Source organism: Musa acuminata, chromosome BXJ2-2, assembly GCF_036884655.1.
Source record: "Musa acuminata AAA Group cultivar baxijiao chromosome BXJ2-2, Cavendish_Baxijiao_AAA, whole genome shotgun sequence".
In the NCBI taxonomy this organism is placed as follows: domain Eukaryota; kingdom Viridiplantae; phylum Streptophyta; class Magnoliopsida; order Zingiberales; family Musaceae; genus Musa; species Musa acuminata.
This window is the reverse complement of record NC_088339.1, coordinates 11,290,163-11,307,384: the sequence shown is the minus strand read 5'-3', so window position 1 is coordinate 11,307,384 and position 17,222 is coordinate 11,290,163. Positions and strand designations below refer to the sequence as shown.

At 37.6% G+C, this 17,222-nt stretch overlaps 1 protein-coding gene across 1 annotated transcript; it reads right to left on the bottom strand.

Annotated features, from left to right (window-relative positions):
* Positions 1-12,783: 12,783 nt before the first annotated feature.
* LOC135605138 (uncharacterized) lies at positions 12,784-15,217 on the bottom strand. Its single transcript, XM_065094874.1, has one exon. It carries the CDS (start codon positions 14,966-14,968, stop codon positions 13,049-13,051), a length of 1,920 nt encoding a protein of 639 aa, XP_064950946.1. The 5' UTR covers positions 14,969-15,217; the 3' UTR covers positions 12,784-13,048.
* Between the last annotated feature and the right edge of the window lie 2,005 nt (positions 15,218-17,222).

The window sequence follows — 17,222 nt, the reverse complement described above, 5'->3', positions numbered from 1 at the left end:
CTATAGTGTGCCTTCTCGAAGAACTTTCTCCATTCTATGGCTAGTAACAATTGTGACTTTATTACTATGTTTTCCTTTTAGGATCATTTGTTTTCCATTGATAAAAAAAATATAATTAATTTAAAAAATTCTAAGAAATATTGCCCAGAGTTAATAGCCACTCAATTCTATGCACGACCTCATAGTCATCCAATAGTAGTAAGAAAAAAATCAATGCACAACTCTTAGCCTTACATAATAAGCTTCACTATGGAATATTTACTATCATAAGTTAAAATTCGCCCATCAACAACCTTCACCTCGAACTTATCATAACGTTCAATATGATAGGTCAATCGCATAGTAACATTGTTATCTATAAAATTATTGGTGCTACTAGTATCAATCAATATAGTAACAGATTGACATTTCAAAAGCTCTTCAACTTTCATAGTTTGAGGATTAGAATATTTTGCTAATATATGAACAACATGCATGATAAGGTCAATATCTCATCATTATCAGTACCTTCATGATCATATTCTACGGTCTCTATGGTTCCTCCTAAATCGGTTCAATCATCAAAAGTTTTTCGTACTTGCAAGAATGCTCCCTACTCTACTTTTTATCATAATGCTAGCATAAACTCTTTGCTAATCGTTCTTTGAGTTCCTCTTGGGTCAGTTTTCTAGTATTAGGATTCTGATTAGGAAAGGTTGGATTGGTTAACTTACTAGTCACCTATTTATTAACACTCCTAATTCGATGGTTTTCTATGTTAATTTTTTTTTATGCAATCATGCAAAAATATTGTAACTATTATAATAAGAGGTTGATGAGTTTAACTTCACAATAAATGTCTAAATTAAGACCTTAATAAAATGTTCTCACTAATTACCTTTCAGACTAATCTTTAGCCCAATTTGATAGTCATTTAAATCGACTTTGATACTCTAACATAATAGAAGTCTAGTGAATCTTGATAAGCTGCCCATCAACATTGTCATATTCAAATGGTTTAAAATGAATAAGCAGTCTTTTCTTAAATTACTCCTATAAGAAAACTCCATGATAGGTTTCATACCAATCATACCATTAATTAGCATTCTCATCTAGTTCGATTCAAGCTATTTTTACTTTAAAATATTTTAGAGTTTTATGAAGGCAAAAAAATTTCTCAGCTCTAGAAATCCAACTAATTGGATCTTTATCTTTCTATCTAATAAATTCTACTTTCATGTGATGATAGTCATTATAACACTTTTGGTAATTTTTTGTTGTGACTTCAAATCGATCATAGTTGTTTACTAGCAGAAATTGAACTTATGTTGAATTTTACTAAAACTCTCAAGCAAACTTTTTTTGAAATTATTGAGAATTTCTTATCTATTCTCAATTTTTGTTTCCAAGACTTCAGATTGAGATTTCATAAAATTATCAATAGTCATTGCGTATGATTATAAATCTGTAATTCCAAGTTTTGTTTTTCATTTCGGGTCAACGGCATGAGTACTACTTATTGGGCATTGAAGGTAAAGTCGTCACTACTAACACAAGCGTCAAGGCCTATGATGTCATTAGAGAAAAGATTAAGGGAATGCTATGGAAACATCGCAAGAACTTAGGGAACCTATTGGCGGTGCGGCCATCGGGGCTTATGATGGCATCAGAGAAAAGATTGAGGGAATGTGGAGGAGACACCGTAAGAATTTTGGGAACACTACGCTGATAGGGAACGTCACTCTGATGCTAGATAATAAAACTCTATAGCTTTATCTAAGAAAAGTGATAGAGATTTAATCGTTTTGAGATGATCAACCTCCTTTTGATTGCTTTGAAGGGATCAACCTCCAAATTGATCAAAGGCTTTTGTTATATTTCATTGCTCAAGAAAAGATAATGTAAATTTTACATACACTCAAATAATAGTTTAGACCTGCAGAAGAAGTGTTCTAATTCAATAAAATAGTGTTTTGATATCGAATTGATGAACAGCGGTAGAAAGATTTAGACAAACTGTTGCATTTTTTTAAGTTCTAATCCATGTTATGGTACATTATGACATTAACAAACTAAGAATTGTGATTCAGGGGTATAGTTATGAAATATAGGGTTCATTCAAGTATAGGGACCTTTGAGGAGAACCTATAGATGACAACTAAGTCTCGTAGACTTGTTCCCAAACTCTAAGCTCAATTGTACCCAAATGCGCAACAATTGCCGCTTCACGTGTCACACCATAGTTTAGTCCAACTTTTGAAGTGGAAGAAAATTTACATTATGTAAACAATTATTAACTTAGTGTTCAATAATTTTGACCATATGGTTCTTAATTTATTAATTTATTTTTAAGCTAAAAAAAGTTAATAGGATTTAATATGAGCAATTTTTGGGGAAAAAATCTCTTTTTTCACTTTTTTTTGAGGAATATATTTTCTTTCGGTTAATTATAATTAACTACCTTTAGTATCTCAGTACTTGTATATTCAAAAATTATATTGAGATACCTATACTTAGGAAAATAAAATATTTAATCCTAATATTTGAACAAAACCTTTTCTTTCTTAATTTTTAACTTTATAAAAGTTATCTTTTTAACCTTGTATAGGGATCTCAATATTTCACCTTCATAAATATAAGAATCTTAATATAACTTTTGAAAGTGCATAGACCGAGATACTAAGGATAGTTAATTATATAGAGCAATATGTAATTAGCCCTCTCTCTCTTTTCATATTTCTCTAGCAATGACCTTTCTTTATACAAGTCTAAATATATCCTTCCCTGTCGTCTCCCACCATCACCTTCGTTGCTAGCTCTTCCTTGTCATCACATCTGCTGTCATGGCCTTCCCCATCATTGTCTCCATATGCCCTTTCCCATTACCTCCTCCCCCTCCTCCCTTCCCCCTTTCCGGTCCTTCCACCTTTTCCTCTTCCTCCCACTTCTTTCTTCGTTCGCCTTTCCTTGTCGCCTCTTTTCTCTCTCTTCCTTTGCCCCATCTATTAGGAACAAGTTGGCACTAAGAGGGAGGGATGAATTAGTACAGTGGTAAAATTACATATTCAAATCGTTTCGTTTCGTTTCGATTAAAACTGATTCCGACAAAAACTGTTTCATAAATATCTTAACTTGAAACATGTTCATAAATGTATTGAAAGCAATAAGCAAGTAAAGTGGTTTGCAGTTAAAGTAAATTGCATAAGACAAAATGCAAACCAGATTTTATAGTGGATCGATCGTCGTGACCTACATCCACTTCGTCGATTCCTCTTCCGTCGAGGCCACTAGCATCCACTATCGATCTTCCTTTAATAGGCGAATATCAACCTCCTTCTTACACCCCTCTTCTCCTTTTCATAGGTTTAGGAGATAACTTTTACAAGCACTCACTCCTCCTAAACATAATTCTAAACTTAGACTAGAGGAGGGGAATTCTCAAGTGATTGCAACAGTGTTTTCTCACTTTAAAACTCTTTGTGCTTGTGTATCTTAACTAGGGATGAGAGGAGTATTTATAGGCTTCAAGTTGATTCAAACTTAAAGCCTAAAAATGTCTCATCCTAGGTTTCTCGGGTACGGACAGTATTACTACCTGACAGAGCTTAGAGATCGAGCTCTGGCGGTACCACCACCTGACAAGGGTGGTACCACCGCTAGCAGCATTTACTGCCAGTGGTACCACCACCCAAACCACCTGGGAGACTAAGACTCCCAGGTGGTGCCACCGTCAGCCCTGGTGGTGCCATTGTCAACCAGGCTTTCAGCATTCTGGTTGGGCCTTGAATCTAGCTTAAACCAGCCCAAATTCGGGCCTAGTCGACCCCTAACAGAGTTGATGGGATTACCTCCCAATCTCAACTCCAATTATGTGTTAACTACGATTCCTAAGATATATTCTAAGCAAAATAAGTCCGATTTCTTCTAGCGAGCTTCCGGTAAGCTTTTGGCGATCTTCCGGTGAACTTCCGATGATCTCTTGGCAATATTCTAGCGAACACCCAACAAGCTCTTGGACTTCACGATGATCTTCTTGGTGAGTTCCGATGAGCTTCTTTGGTAAGCTCCTGGACTTCTCGGTTGGTTCCAATAGAACTTCCGACAAACGTCCGGACTTCCGACGAACTCTCGAACTCCCAACGAAATCACGTTCTTGACTCCGGGACTTTATTTTGTTTTATGCCTTGCTATCGTAGTGAATCCTGCATACATAAAAATACACTTCGATCTGGACAATTATTACTAAGCATGAATCATGTTGTCCGGTATGTCATTGGTCCATCGACGCTTCATGTGATTCATCAGCGCATCGTCCTCTCTTGCGGCCTATTGCCCAATCGGCCAGTTGACCTCCGCAACTCTGATATCCTTGGCGCAATATCTGCTCTTCTTAGCCCGATACCCAAATCCATGGACTAAAGCCTTTTGTCGATATGTCGACCGATCCTTCGGCGTGACGTCCAATCTTCTGACATGTTTTCCTCTAGCCCAATATGATTATTCCTGCTTGAATTTTCTCTCCCTGATCGAAGAATCCTGCATCACTCAAAACGCAGATCAAATTATAAACACTTATCAATTGGTTTCATCACCAAAATTTGAGATTCAACAATCTCCCCTTTTTTTATGATGGCAACCAATTGATGACGGAGTTAACCTAAACTCTCGGAGTTTAACCAAACTCCCCCTATCAATATGTCTTATTGATAGAACTCTTGGATTCAAAGATCCAAGTAATATGTTATCATAAAACTTATGCATAACATCATACTTCTCCCCCTTTATCATCAACGAAAAGGAGAAGTGCAACTATCAAGTGTTTGAGATATAATGTCAAATATTGCATTTATCATCATGCAATATGTAAGCTAGAAATTTTAGCAAGTGCTACATCATGCAAGCTATCGATTTTATATCGATTTTTGAAAACTTGAAGTGTGTAAGCTAGCGATTTTATATCAATTTTTGCTAGCTTGTATGTTGTAAACTTTTGAAAATTTGAAAGCAAATGCAAGATAGCTTGTATGTTGTAAACTTGAAGTGTGTTGTAAACTTGCTATTTTATATCAATTTTTGCTAGTTTGTATGTTGTAAACTTGAAGTGTGTAAGCTAGCGATTTTATATCACTTTACAACATGCATAATTACCAAATAATCATTAATTTTAAGGATGTGCATGATTGCAAATTTTGTAAGTTTGTATTTTTGCTTCTTAATATAGGCAAGCTAGTGATGTTCAAGATAACAAGTTTTTTCTTCTCTTTTGAGAAGTGTCATTTTTGCTTCCTTTGCAAAGTGCAAGCTAGCAAAATTTTACATTATTTTACAATATGCAAGCTAGCAATTTGGCAAGTATTACTTCTCTTTGAAGTATGAAGGCTAGCAAGTTTTTGAAAAATAATGCAAGATAACAAGCTAGCAAGATACAATGTTTTACATAAAGCAAGCAAACAAGTTTTGCATCTTTTTACGATATGTATGTTTGTAATTTTTGTTTCTTTTTAGATGTGCTAGCAAGCAAGCAAGTTTTTCTCCTTATAATTTGTGAGCTAATAAATTTTACACATGTAAAAGTTGGCAAGATTTTTGCATCTTTTTTAGATGAGCAAACTTTTGCTTCTTCTTGAAGTATGCAAGCTAGCTAGCAAGCTAGCAAAATTTGCTCCCCCTATGTCATTGTCAAATAGAAGGGAAGAATACAATGTTGTAATTCTTTTTCCTTTTTATCAATCTTCACATCATGACAAAGGTAAAGTATCAACCTTATTTCAATATGTTTGTGCATCATTATAGTTTCAATTTACAACATGCATAATTTTAAAACATTACACATCATCCTTACTCTATATATGATACTAAAAATAAATCAATCATCATATCATACATGATACTCATAAGCTAGTAAATTTATATCATTTTAGAGCATCAAAACAATATCATAAGTATTTCATGCATTCATATCATCACATAAAGAATATCAAGAATAATTAGGTGATAAGATATGCTTCAAGAATACAAGGAATTATACAAATTCAAAAAAAATCATATCATGAAAGATGAGATCATATGAATACTAATAGACATGATTCATTTAGTAAATCTCTTCTTTAAATAAAATACTAAGAAAAATCGTAGGAGTACAAAGAAGAGATATTGATTCAAAAAATCTCAAGTAATTCCAATAAACCAAGATCATGATTTTGATAAACACTCATTCAAATTCAAATGATATAAATAATTTTATTGATCTCTTAGTGAAAAATTGATAAGGTAGGGATTGAGAAGTTTTCAAGAAAAATACTTTCCTCTTTTTGTTTCAACTTATTGATTGATTTAATAAATGTATGTTCTTTTCTTTTATGCCAAATCCATGCATCATTCATTAACACCAAAAAAAAACTTTCAAAAGATTACAAAAACTATCATGCATAAATTCGAAATATAAAATCATCATTTCTTCAAATCATCATACTTAATTAAATATAAAATCGTCAAGTATGATACTTACATTATTTCATATAAGCATGCCTTTATCATTTATGCCAAAGACATGTATCCATTTTAAAACCGAAAAAGCCACTTTCATTATAGTAAAAATCGATAATTCATAAATCGCAAGAATCATCATATATAATTTCGAAAGATAAACTCATTAAGCATGATTTCATAAGAAATTTTTAATCAAAAATTATTTTGTTTGTTTATCATAAAACATGTAATTTTCATGATTATTTTTAAAATCACTAGAAAGGTAAGCATGATCCAATTTTATTTTTTTCATTTTCATTAAACATGCAATTCAAAAAATATATATATAATTTTCTAAACTAATTTAAGAACAACTCATGAAAAGTATTATGTAATTTCGAAATAAATTAAAGGAGTTTTGTTTGAGTTGTTTACCTCATTGTCGAATGCTGTTAAGGCATAGTTTGCCACCTCGCCTTTGTTGATTTTCTTCTTGTCTTCGGATGAGCTTGATTCGTCCAAAGTCGCGTTCTTCTTCTTTTTAAGTTCATTTTTAATTTTTGATTCTTGTTTTAAAATTTTCATGAGGAGTTCAAGTTTACCATCACTTGAGCTTATGCTCGAGTAGTCTTCAATTGTTCTAAGTCTGAAATCCTTCTTGTTCTTTGAAAGGTGGTTCTTAAGTTCTTCACGTGTATTGCACGTCATTTCATTGGTCGTCAAAGACCCTATAAGTTCTTCAATTGGAAAATGGTTCAAGTTCTTTGATTCTTGTATTATCGTTATTTTCAAATCTCCATTTTTAGAAAGTGATCGTAAAATCTTATTAATGAGTTCAAAATCTAAAAAACTTTTACCAAGTGCTTTTAAACCATTGACAGGATCCGTAAAATGGGTGTACATGTCTCCAATGGTTTCGCTTGGTTTCATATGAAATAGTTCAAAATCATACATTAAAAGATTGACTTTAGAATCTTTTACTCTACAAATGCCTTCGTGTGTGATTTCGAGAGTGTGTCATATTTCGAAAGCCGTTTCAAAAGTAGAAATCCAATTAAACTTAGTTTTATCCAAAGTGTAAAATAAAGCATTCATAGCTCTAGCATTTAGGGAAAAAGTCTTCTTCTCAAAATCCTTCCAATGGTTCATTGAAAGAGAAGACTTACAAAAACCTCTTTCGATAATATTCTATAAATTCAAATCCAATGAAAGCAAGAAAACTCTCATTTGAGTTTTTCAATATGTGTAGTCCGTCTCATTGAACAAGGGAGGATGAATGAGAGAGTAACCCTCTTGAAAGCTGAAAAGAGCCATTTCTATTTAAGTGTTAAACTAAATATGAAAAACGAGGCTCTGATACCAATTGTTAGGAACGAGTCGGCACTAAGAGGGGGTGTGAATTAGTGTAGCGGTAAAATCATGGATTCAAATCATTTCGGCACTAAGAGGGGGTGTGAATTAGTGTAGCGGTAAAATCACAAATTAGTGTACCACTGTCCAGTCTGGGCGGTACTATCGACCAGACCACCTGGGAGACTGAGTCTCCCAAGTGGTGCCACTAGCGGCCTTGGCGATGCCACCACCGCCAGGCTTTCAGCATCCTGGTTGGGCCTTGAATCCGGCCCAAACCAGCCCAACTTCAAGCCCAATTGGCCCTTAACAGAGTTGATGAGATTACCTCCCAATCCCAACTCCAATTATGTGCAAACTATAATTCCTAAGACATATTCTAAGTAAAATAAGTCCAGCTTCTTCCGGCGATCTTCTAGCAATCTTCTGGCAAACTTTCGACGATCTCTCGGTAATGTTCCAACGAACACCCGGCAAGCTCCTGGACTTCACGACGATCTTCTTGGCGAGTTCCGACAAGCTTCTTTGGTAAGCTCCTGGACTTCTTGGTTGGGTCCGGTAAAACATCCAACGAACATCCGGACTACCAACGAACTCTCGAACTCCCAACAAAATTACGTTCTTGACTTCGGAACTTCATTTTGCTTTATGCCTTGCTATCGTAGTTAATCATGCACACACAAAAATATACTTCGATCTAGACAATTATTATAAAGCATGAATCATGTTGTCCGGCATGTCATTGGTCCATCGACGCTTCGTTTGATTCTTCGGCGCATCATCCTCTCTTGCGGCCTATTGCCCAATCGACCAGTTGACCTCTGCAACTCCGATATCCTTGGCGCAATATCCGCTCTTCTTGGTCCGATGCTTGAATCCATGGACTGAAGCCTTCTACCGATATGTCGATCGATCCTTCGGCGTGACATCCAATCTTTTGACATATTTTCCTCTGGCCCAACATGATTTTTCCTACTTTAATTGTCTCTCCCTGATCGAAGTATCCTGCGTCACTCAAAATGTAGATTAAATCATGAACACTTATTAATTTGTTTTATCATCAAAAATTGATATTCAACACTATCCTCCTCAAAGGCCATGGTAGAGTCTTGCCTAAAAAGGGTGGGCAACATAGACGACTAAGACGACAAAGAAGAGTATATCTTGAGAAGGGGCTGCCTTTTGAGAAAACAAAAAAAAAGGTTTTTTTCTTTTGGGAAAAAATTGGTCCATGGAGGCACATTATTATTATAACATGGAGTCGTCAGGACTTCACGTGTACCTTAGGACCATTGATCTCTAGGTTGATGGGGATATAAAGAGGAATAACCTTTGTATATGAACAAATACTAGAAGACCATAATACGCAGCGGAATAAAATGGAAACACAATCAAACAGAACACCAAGATATACGTGGAAAACCCCTTCAATGTGAAGGGTAAAAACCACGGGGCAAACTAGAGATAATCCACTATAAGAATAATGAATATACAAATCTCAATCTCTTGCCCAAAACCCTAGCAACAACCACAAGAGAATAACTGGGATACAAGGATCACGTCACTGCCCATAATATCTAAAACCTCCCCAAGTAATCACAGCAAGAGTCAACTGTAGATTTGATCTAATCTGAGATGAGAACACTGCTAGATGATTGAGAACAATCTCTCTGTGTTGTCCTTGTCTTCTTCCCTTTCTTTCTCTTCTTTTTCTGCCTTGTTCTCCTTCTTCTCTTTGGAATCTCATGGCTCTAAAGATCTACCTCGTTGCTGCCTTTTTATAACATTTTTCTGCTTCTAAAACGCAGCCACCACACCCCCCTAATCTTAATTAGGGTTAAGTTAAGATGGGGTGTGGGCTGTGGGCTGCCCTAGCCCACATAGGCTGAATATGCGCTATCAGCGGCAAGTTAATAGGTTAGCTTCTTTCTTTACTTCTCCTTCATTGCCTAATCATCTCTTTTTGCAAATTCTCACGCGAATGTGGAAAAGGAATTGGTTTGGTTTATAAAATTATATAACAAAAATTTATTAAGTTTATAAAATTATATGAAGGAGAAAACTATTATATGAACTAAAAGACAATGTAGCACTTGCACTTGCTAAATGGGTCTTAATATGGGTGGAGACGTAATCTAGTACGTTTGAGAACTTTGTTTGGTTTAAACGTATCGGTCGTTCTGATTGCATTATTGATTATTTGGGAAGCTTAGCGAGTGCACCATCTGACTCCTAATGTAGCCCAAAATAACTAGTTCTTTGTTCTTCTTCTTGTGCTGAAATTAATCATTTTCTCTTTTAATTGTCGTGGACTTTGTATCATTTTCATCCTTATTTGTCGTTGTTTGAATTCCTGGTAGAATTTTGTCAAGTTATTCATGCTTGCGAGAGGAGTAACATCTGATTGTATGTTATGGTAAATTCTCGGAATCTCAGCCGCATAAGGAATGAATTATAGCCTTATAATAGCATAACATGCATTCAAATTTCTTATGAATCAAATTGAATGTATTAATCGTTTGATTGATTTCAATGTAATGAATCAATTAATTATAGGTTTTGTATCATTTTTATCTTTAATTATTGTTGTTTGAATTGGTACAAAAAAACTCTGTCAACCTCTTCATATTTGTGTAGAAATATCTGATCAATTATTGTTGATCATATTTGTGCAGAAATATCAGTGCAGAAATATCTGTCGACCTCTTCGTATTTGTGCAGAAATATGAAGAAATATCTGTCGACCTCTTCATATTTATGCAGAAATTTCTGATCTTTCGACCTCTTCATAGGAAGATATTTCTGATCAATTATTGTTGATCATATTTGTGCAGAAATATCTGTCGACCTCTTCGTATTTGTGCACTATAGAAATATCTTTAATTATTGTTGTTTGAATAGGTACAAAAAATTCTGTCGACCTCTTCATATTATTGCAGAAATATCTGATCATATTAAGCCTTTAATTATTGTTGTGTGAACTTCAATTTAATTTTGCAACAATTTGACTTTGCTTAAAAACCTCTTTCATTGAAACCTTTACTTGTGACAGTGTGAATTTTAATTTAATTTTGCTTAAAAACCTCTTGATAAATTATGAAATGTAATCACAGAGTTCATTTAGATAGTGAACTTTTGATAGCTATTTATACACATTCAGCAAGAGAATTTTCCTCAAAGATATCTTATCTGCTATCACCTCTGGCATTGAAGTCTTTCCTCGTGACATTGCAGAAATCATTACTGTTTGAAGCATTCCTCATGACTGACCCTGCACAGGGCAACTTGTTTAGGACAACACATTGTAGAATGGTACCTTCCATAGCCGAGAGTTATCTCATCATTTGATTCAGCATTTAAAATGTGACTGATTCAAAGGAAAGCAACTGAACCATCAACTTGATCATTTTTAACATGCAAAAAGTTCAATCATGCACTTTACTATTTTCTTATGCTGAGAGTTCATCCTTCAGTCCCTCTGTTTATCACCAAGTCACCTGAACTCAAGCATGGTGATGCTGCAAAATGTTTCCTCCAAACTGAGAAATCTTGCAAAGATGACCACAACCTGGCTGCATCATTCACAGGAAATCTTGTTCCAAACAAATAGCTCAGAAACATTCTTTTGCATAATTTATACCTCTATAATATATACAAAGAAAAGGATCATAAAGTTGAATAAAAAGATTTGGTGATAAATGAATAATCAACATTGATTGCTAAAAATTTGATTCCTGCTAAATGATTATATGAGATTGTTGATCTGATTTATATATATTTGGAACATTTTGAATCAAAGAATCTGATTGAATGAGATTGTGGTGGTGTTTTACAATAATTCCTAATATTTTGACATACTTGTGCAAAATTGTTGAATAAGCAAAAAGCACTAACTAATGTTCCCGATGGCTGCTCTTCTGTGGATTCTTGTTCGGCCAAGGTCGTTGGATTCTTTGTGCTGTCCTACAGTACAGTCTCCATCTGCTTCACCATAACAGTGGCTTCGAACGAATCTGATGCGCCATGGAGGTCAGGGAGGAACTTGTTGGTAGGCATGTCCGGGAATATTGATTGGCCTCAGCAAAACTTTAGAGAACGTGACTGCTCAAACAAAGGGACTGAGCAGCTAATCATTATTGCGTTAAACTAAGTTCTCCTTTTCACCGAAAGAAATCATTCCACAAATCTTATTTATCCTTCGCTACTTTATGTTGATTTTGCAGAATAAAATTATTTGGGTGATTAATTCTCAGATTGACGACAGCAAGATGCAATTCGTGATGGTAAATTAGTGGATGATAGATTTAGCATTTCAGCGACTTCAAGTAAAACTTTCCTGTAGAGAAATTTTACTATAAGCAGCATCGATTTTAAAATGACTTTCACGTATCAAGGCAAGTATGCTATATAAACTACAGATAGTAGTCAATCAAGAAGTGGTCAATTTTAATGGTTCATCATGGCCATCACACTGCATGCATCGAAGGTTCGCCTACAGCAACGTGATAGATTATGCATCACGTTGCTTTCTTATATGCCTTGGCTATTGCTGGAAAGAGAATAGAAAATGGCAATTTTGCCACGTGCATCAATGTCTATCGTTCTTGGAGCAGCAAGACACATGAATTCCTGTGGCCATTGCTTTTAGACCTCCAGCTCAGGCTTTCAGTGAAAAGCAACATAGCTCAAATAAAAGCTTAATAAGCTTCAATCTTAGGTGAGCTGTTTACATCAACACACGAGGTCAATGGAGACAGCCAGTGCTAGTTGGCAGCATGTGTTAGTTGAAACTTGTACTCCAAGGGAAAAAGATCAGATTAACCAAAAATTTCCTTCATTTTCTGCTGTGAGAATGGTCAACTGAGGCTATAGTTTACAGACTAGTTGATATCCTCGATGAACTAGCACAAAATTGCAGCTACCTTTCAACTCAACTGCACAAAAAGGCACCAAGATCATTTTCCAGATGTCAGAACAGAAACCGGATGAAAGAATGCAACTATATCTCCGGAAACCAAGTGACAATGATCGAAACGATACATAAAAACAGCAGACACTTGAGAATGCTCTGTGTACATCTCTAAGATCTCGACACTCCCCGTGATCACACTACAGCTGCAGATGTCTTGCTGAAACCTCACACATCTTTATAGGAAAGGAAGAGAAATTTGATGTATGCACACACTGGGCAGCAATTGAATCAGAGAGAACTTGGTCTTTCTTGGTTGTAGATCGAGGATCAGGATCACAGTTAGAGCTTTCGGGACTGGTAGAGCTCCAATCCGGTCATGGCCTCCGGCAACAGTTCGTCCACCCGCAAGTCCTGCACCAGGTGCGCCTGCTTGGAAGCCCAGGAAAGCGTGTTGAGCACCTGGGCGTCCGCGAGTTCCTGGCTGTCAGGCACATGCTTGGCAATGTAGCACAGGAGGATCAAAGCCTCGATCTGCACCTGCTCTCCCAGGTACACTAGCTGGATCAGGTGCCTCGCACCTCCGGCGTCGATGATAGCCTGGGAATGGTTAATGTTCAGATAATTCTCGGTGCAAGCAAACTTGGTGAGCGCGATCACTGACTCTCTCATGACAGCCATCTCCTTCTCGTCGAGCAAGCGGACCAGAGGAGCGATGATCCGCGTCTCGGTCGCTCGGAACGTCCTCGACAAGCAGCCCAACGCCGTGACGCTGGGTAAGAGCAGGTCGTTGTAATCCCCCTTCTCGACGATTTGCAGAAACTGGTCGATGACCGCCTTGGATGCCGGGGAATTGGGCTTGAACGCGGACCTCCGCAGGTCCGCACTGTGCTCGGCCACGCGAGCGATTTCCATCAATGCCATTGCAGAATTGCATCGAACATCTCCTGCGCCTTTCTCCAAGAGCACCGCGAAGCATAGGAGGGCCCGGGACTCGGTGATGATCCTGCAGATGTCGGCGTTGCCCTTGGCGAGCTGCCACAGGGCCTTGGCCGCCATGGCCTTCATGTTGGCCTTGGTGCTGGGGTCCTCCATTTCCCTCGCCCTGTTGCCGGACCCCGACAAAGAATGCTGATGGGGCTTCCAGGGCACGGTTGCGCTACCGGTGCTGGTGCTGTTTTGGTTCTGGGCGGCTTTGCTGGACTTGGCGGAGGCCACTGTGGATTGCACTACGGAATGGAATTGATTGCTTTTGGACTGGCCTTGTGCACGGTCAGGATGCGGGAACGGAGTCCGTTCGTTGCCGTCGTCGAGGGGGGAAGCAGACGCGGCGGCCTTGTTGGCGAGGACGACGGAGTGGATGGACATCGCCTTGGACGACACGGAGTATTTGCTGTGCTCTTCGACGGTCTCGAAGGCGAGGTGGCCGACGAGAAGGCGGACAACGTTGTTCTTAGAGAAGACGTCCTGGCAATTGGGATTGTTGGCGGCGAGCTCGGCGACAGCCCACGCGACAACGGCCTGGACCTTCATGGGTCCGTCCTTGAGGACCTTGGCAAACGCGGAGCAGACCCCAGCGGCCACGAGGTAGTCGACGCTCTCCGAATCGCGGCCGAGGAGGCCGAGGGCGCGGGCGGCGTTCTCTTGCCCCTCGGCCTTGCCATCCTTCAGGAGTCGTAGGAGGGGAGCGACGCCGTCCTCCTCGATGATGAGCTTGGCGAAGTGCTGGTTGTCGCGGGCGAGGGAGACGAGTGCGGCCGCCGCCTCGGATCGGGCGTCAGGTTGACCGGTGTGGAGCGTGGCGATGTTGCTCCAGATGAGGGTGAGGATGGGCTCGTTCTGGGCGATGGGGCACAGGCCGTGGAGCAGGCCGCCATCGTCGTCGTCGTCCCCAGCCGGCGCGGAGACGCGGAGGAGCCAGGAGACATCGGCGACGGAATTGTCGATTTGGGTGCACATCTTGACGAAGGCGGCGCCGGGCGTGATGCTGAAGACGCGGTGCACGAGGCTGCGGTTGCGGCATCGGTCGACGAGGGCCAGGGCCTTGCCGAGGACCTGCTCTGTATCGTCCATGATGCGGCGGGCAGGTCGCTCGTAGAGCTCGGTGCGGGCGGCCTGCCGGAGTAAGGCCGCGAGTTTGTCCGCCCGGGCCTTCAGCTCCAAGCACTCCTGCTTGTTCGTCTGGGCGTCGCCCGCCCACTTACTTACTTGGTCCGCCAGCTGGATTGGCTTGGTCAGGATCTGCTTCATCGCGTCTGCCATCTCCCAATTTCTCTTCTCTGCTTCCGGGAAGAGGACGGAAAGGTTGCTCAATCAAGGACTCGACGCTTCTCCTCTTGTTTACTTCTCCGGATCTTTCTCCAGGCGCAGCAGAAGAGGGAGAGACAACTAGAAGAGAGGAGGGGGGAGAAGCCGATTAGGGGAGGAACGAGTTTCCTTTCCCTCACCTCTCTCAATCGGCCTCTAATGGTTGACAGGTCGCAGGGTCAATGCTCTGCGGCTGCTTGTTTACTACTTGCCAACTGCGACGTCCCTCGGTCCTCTTAGACTCACTCGGTTTCGTACCTGCCGAGGAGGATGGCTTTCGCCGACTTGGATTCCCATCACAAAGGGAGACCCGTGAACGGGTCGTAGAGAACTAGTGGTGGGAGACTGAGTGCGCTTGGGAAAACAGAGACGTGCAATCGATATTTTAAATATAAATTGACGTTGGATAATTTTTTTAAAATCATAATTAATCTGAATATTATAGTAAAAATATTCAAATATTGATACAGATTGTATTACCAATTTTAGTATTTATAAGATGTTAATATAATTTTTAAAATTTCGAAAATATCCCATGATTTTATCTAAAATTATAATATTGGTAGTATGATTTAATGAGAAATCAATATGATTTATATTTTATAAATTTAATTTTTTTTAATTTATTTTAAAAGATTATTTTATATTTATTTATATAATTATATTTTTATTTATTATATATTTGGATCATATGAATTTTTTATAAGATCACATACATTCATTTATTTATTTATTTTGTTACTTATTAATTAAAATTAAAAGTATGTATTCATTTTGAATAAATATAAAAAAATTAAAAATATAAATTTGTTATAAAATATTCAATAGATTTTTAATATATAATTTTACCAAGCAACACTTACGTGAATGCACATTTAAAAAAATAATTTTCATATATTATTTATCAAAGCATTTCATAATAACACATTCATTCAAACTTTTTTCTCCAACTACATATTAAAAATATAAATATTTTGTAAACACACGAATAGTTAAGTAGGTAGGTCACTAAGCTTGGAGAGAACGAGTGGTGGGATAATAAGACGCAATCGATTTGGTAGGTAATTAAGCCAGATTTTACTTAATCCGATCCCATTTCAGTCCGACCAATATTAGTCTGTATAGGAGTCAACCCATTACATTCAATTAAAGTCGGATTTCAGACCAACTGAGGTCAAAAATATCTTATCAGGAATCTAAATTTGATTCACAAAATAATCGACCTGATTCAGTCCTACCCATTTAAGAAACGAAAAAATATGAAACTAAAGAAGTCAATAGTAATATATATATATATATATATATCAAAAAAAGAAAAAAAAATGCTCAAAATCAAATACATAAAATATCTCTTGAGATAATTCAAACCTAAATCCGAAACGCATTTTATACTCTCTCACATAAGACTAAGAAACACTTCTCTCAACCACCTCACTCATTAAAGAAAACTCTATGAGCATTAAATTATTTGTTTCTAGATACCTCACACAAGCATTAGAACCTTGAGATACATCACATAGATAATAATCTTTGTTCAATAAGAGCTTCTTATCTTAATTTAATTCTTAATCATAATCTTAATTCTTATATTAGTTTAAATCTAATTATGGTTTGAATCTAATTAGTGCCCTTAAAAATATTTACCAACCATACGATCCATTTACAATTGGATTGGGAACGAATCAATCTTGATCCCTGCCACACCACCTGTGCTTCCGCATGTTCACCAGATGACACACACGAGCTTAATTCTTTAGGAGAAGAGAACAGGAGGGGATCCGGGTAGTAGACATTATTGCCATATCAGATTTGGATTTGTCACCCTACCTAATCAGTTTCTATTTCTTTTTAAATAAAACATGTATTTCTTCAGCATTCTAATACAACCCAAGTTATTCATATCGTAGCACAAAATAGTATAAAATTCGTCAACCATTGAGCTCTTCATATCGTACCAATTTTCTTATATTTTAGCAAAATCAGTTAATTAGTGTGACCTCTATTGTCGAAATTAGCAGAGAATCTTGATGTTGCATCATATCGATATATATATATATATATATATATATATATATATATATATATATATATATATATATATATATATATATATATTTTTTTTTTTTTTTCTTTTGGACAGCTTCTTTGATCCCTTAATCAGTACATCCTGCTAGTATATAACAGACGGTTGCCGTTCCTTGAAAGATAA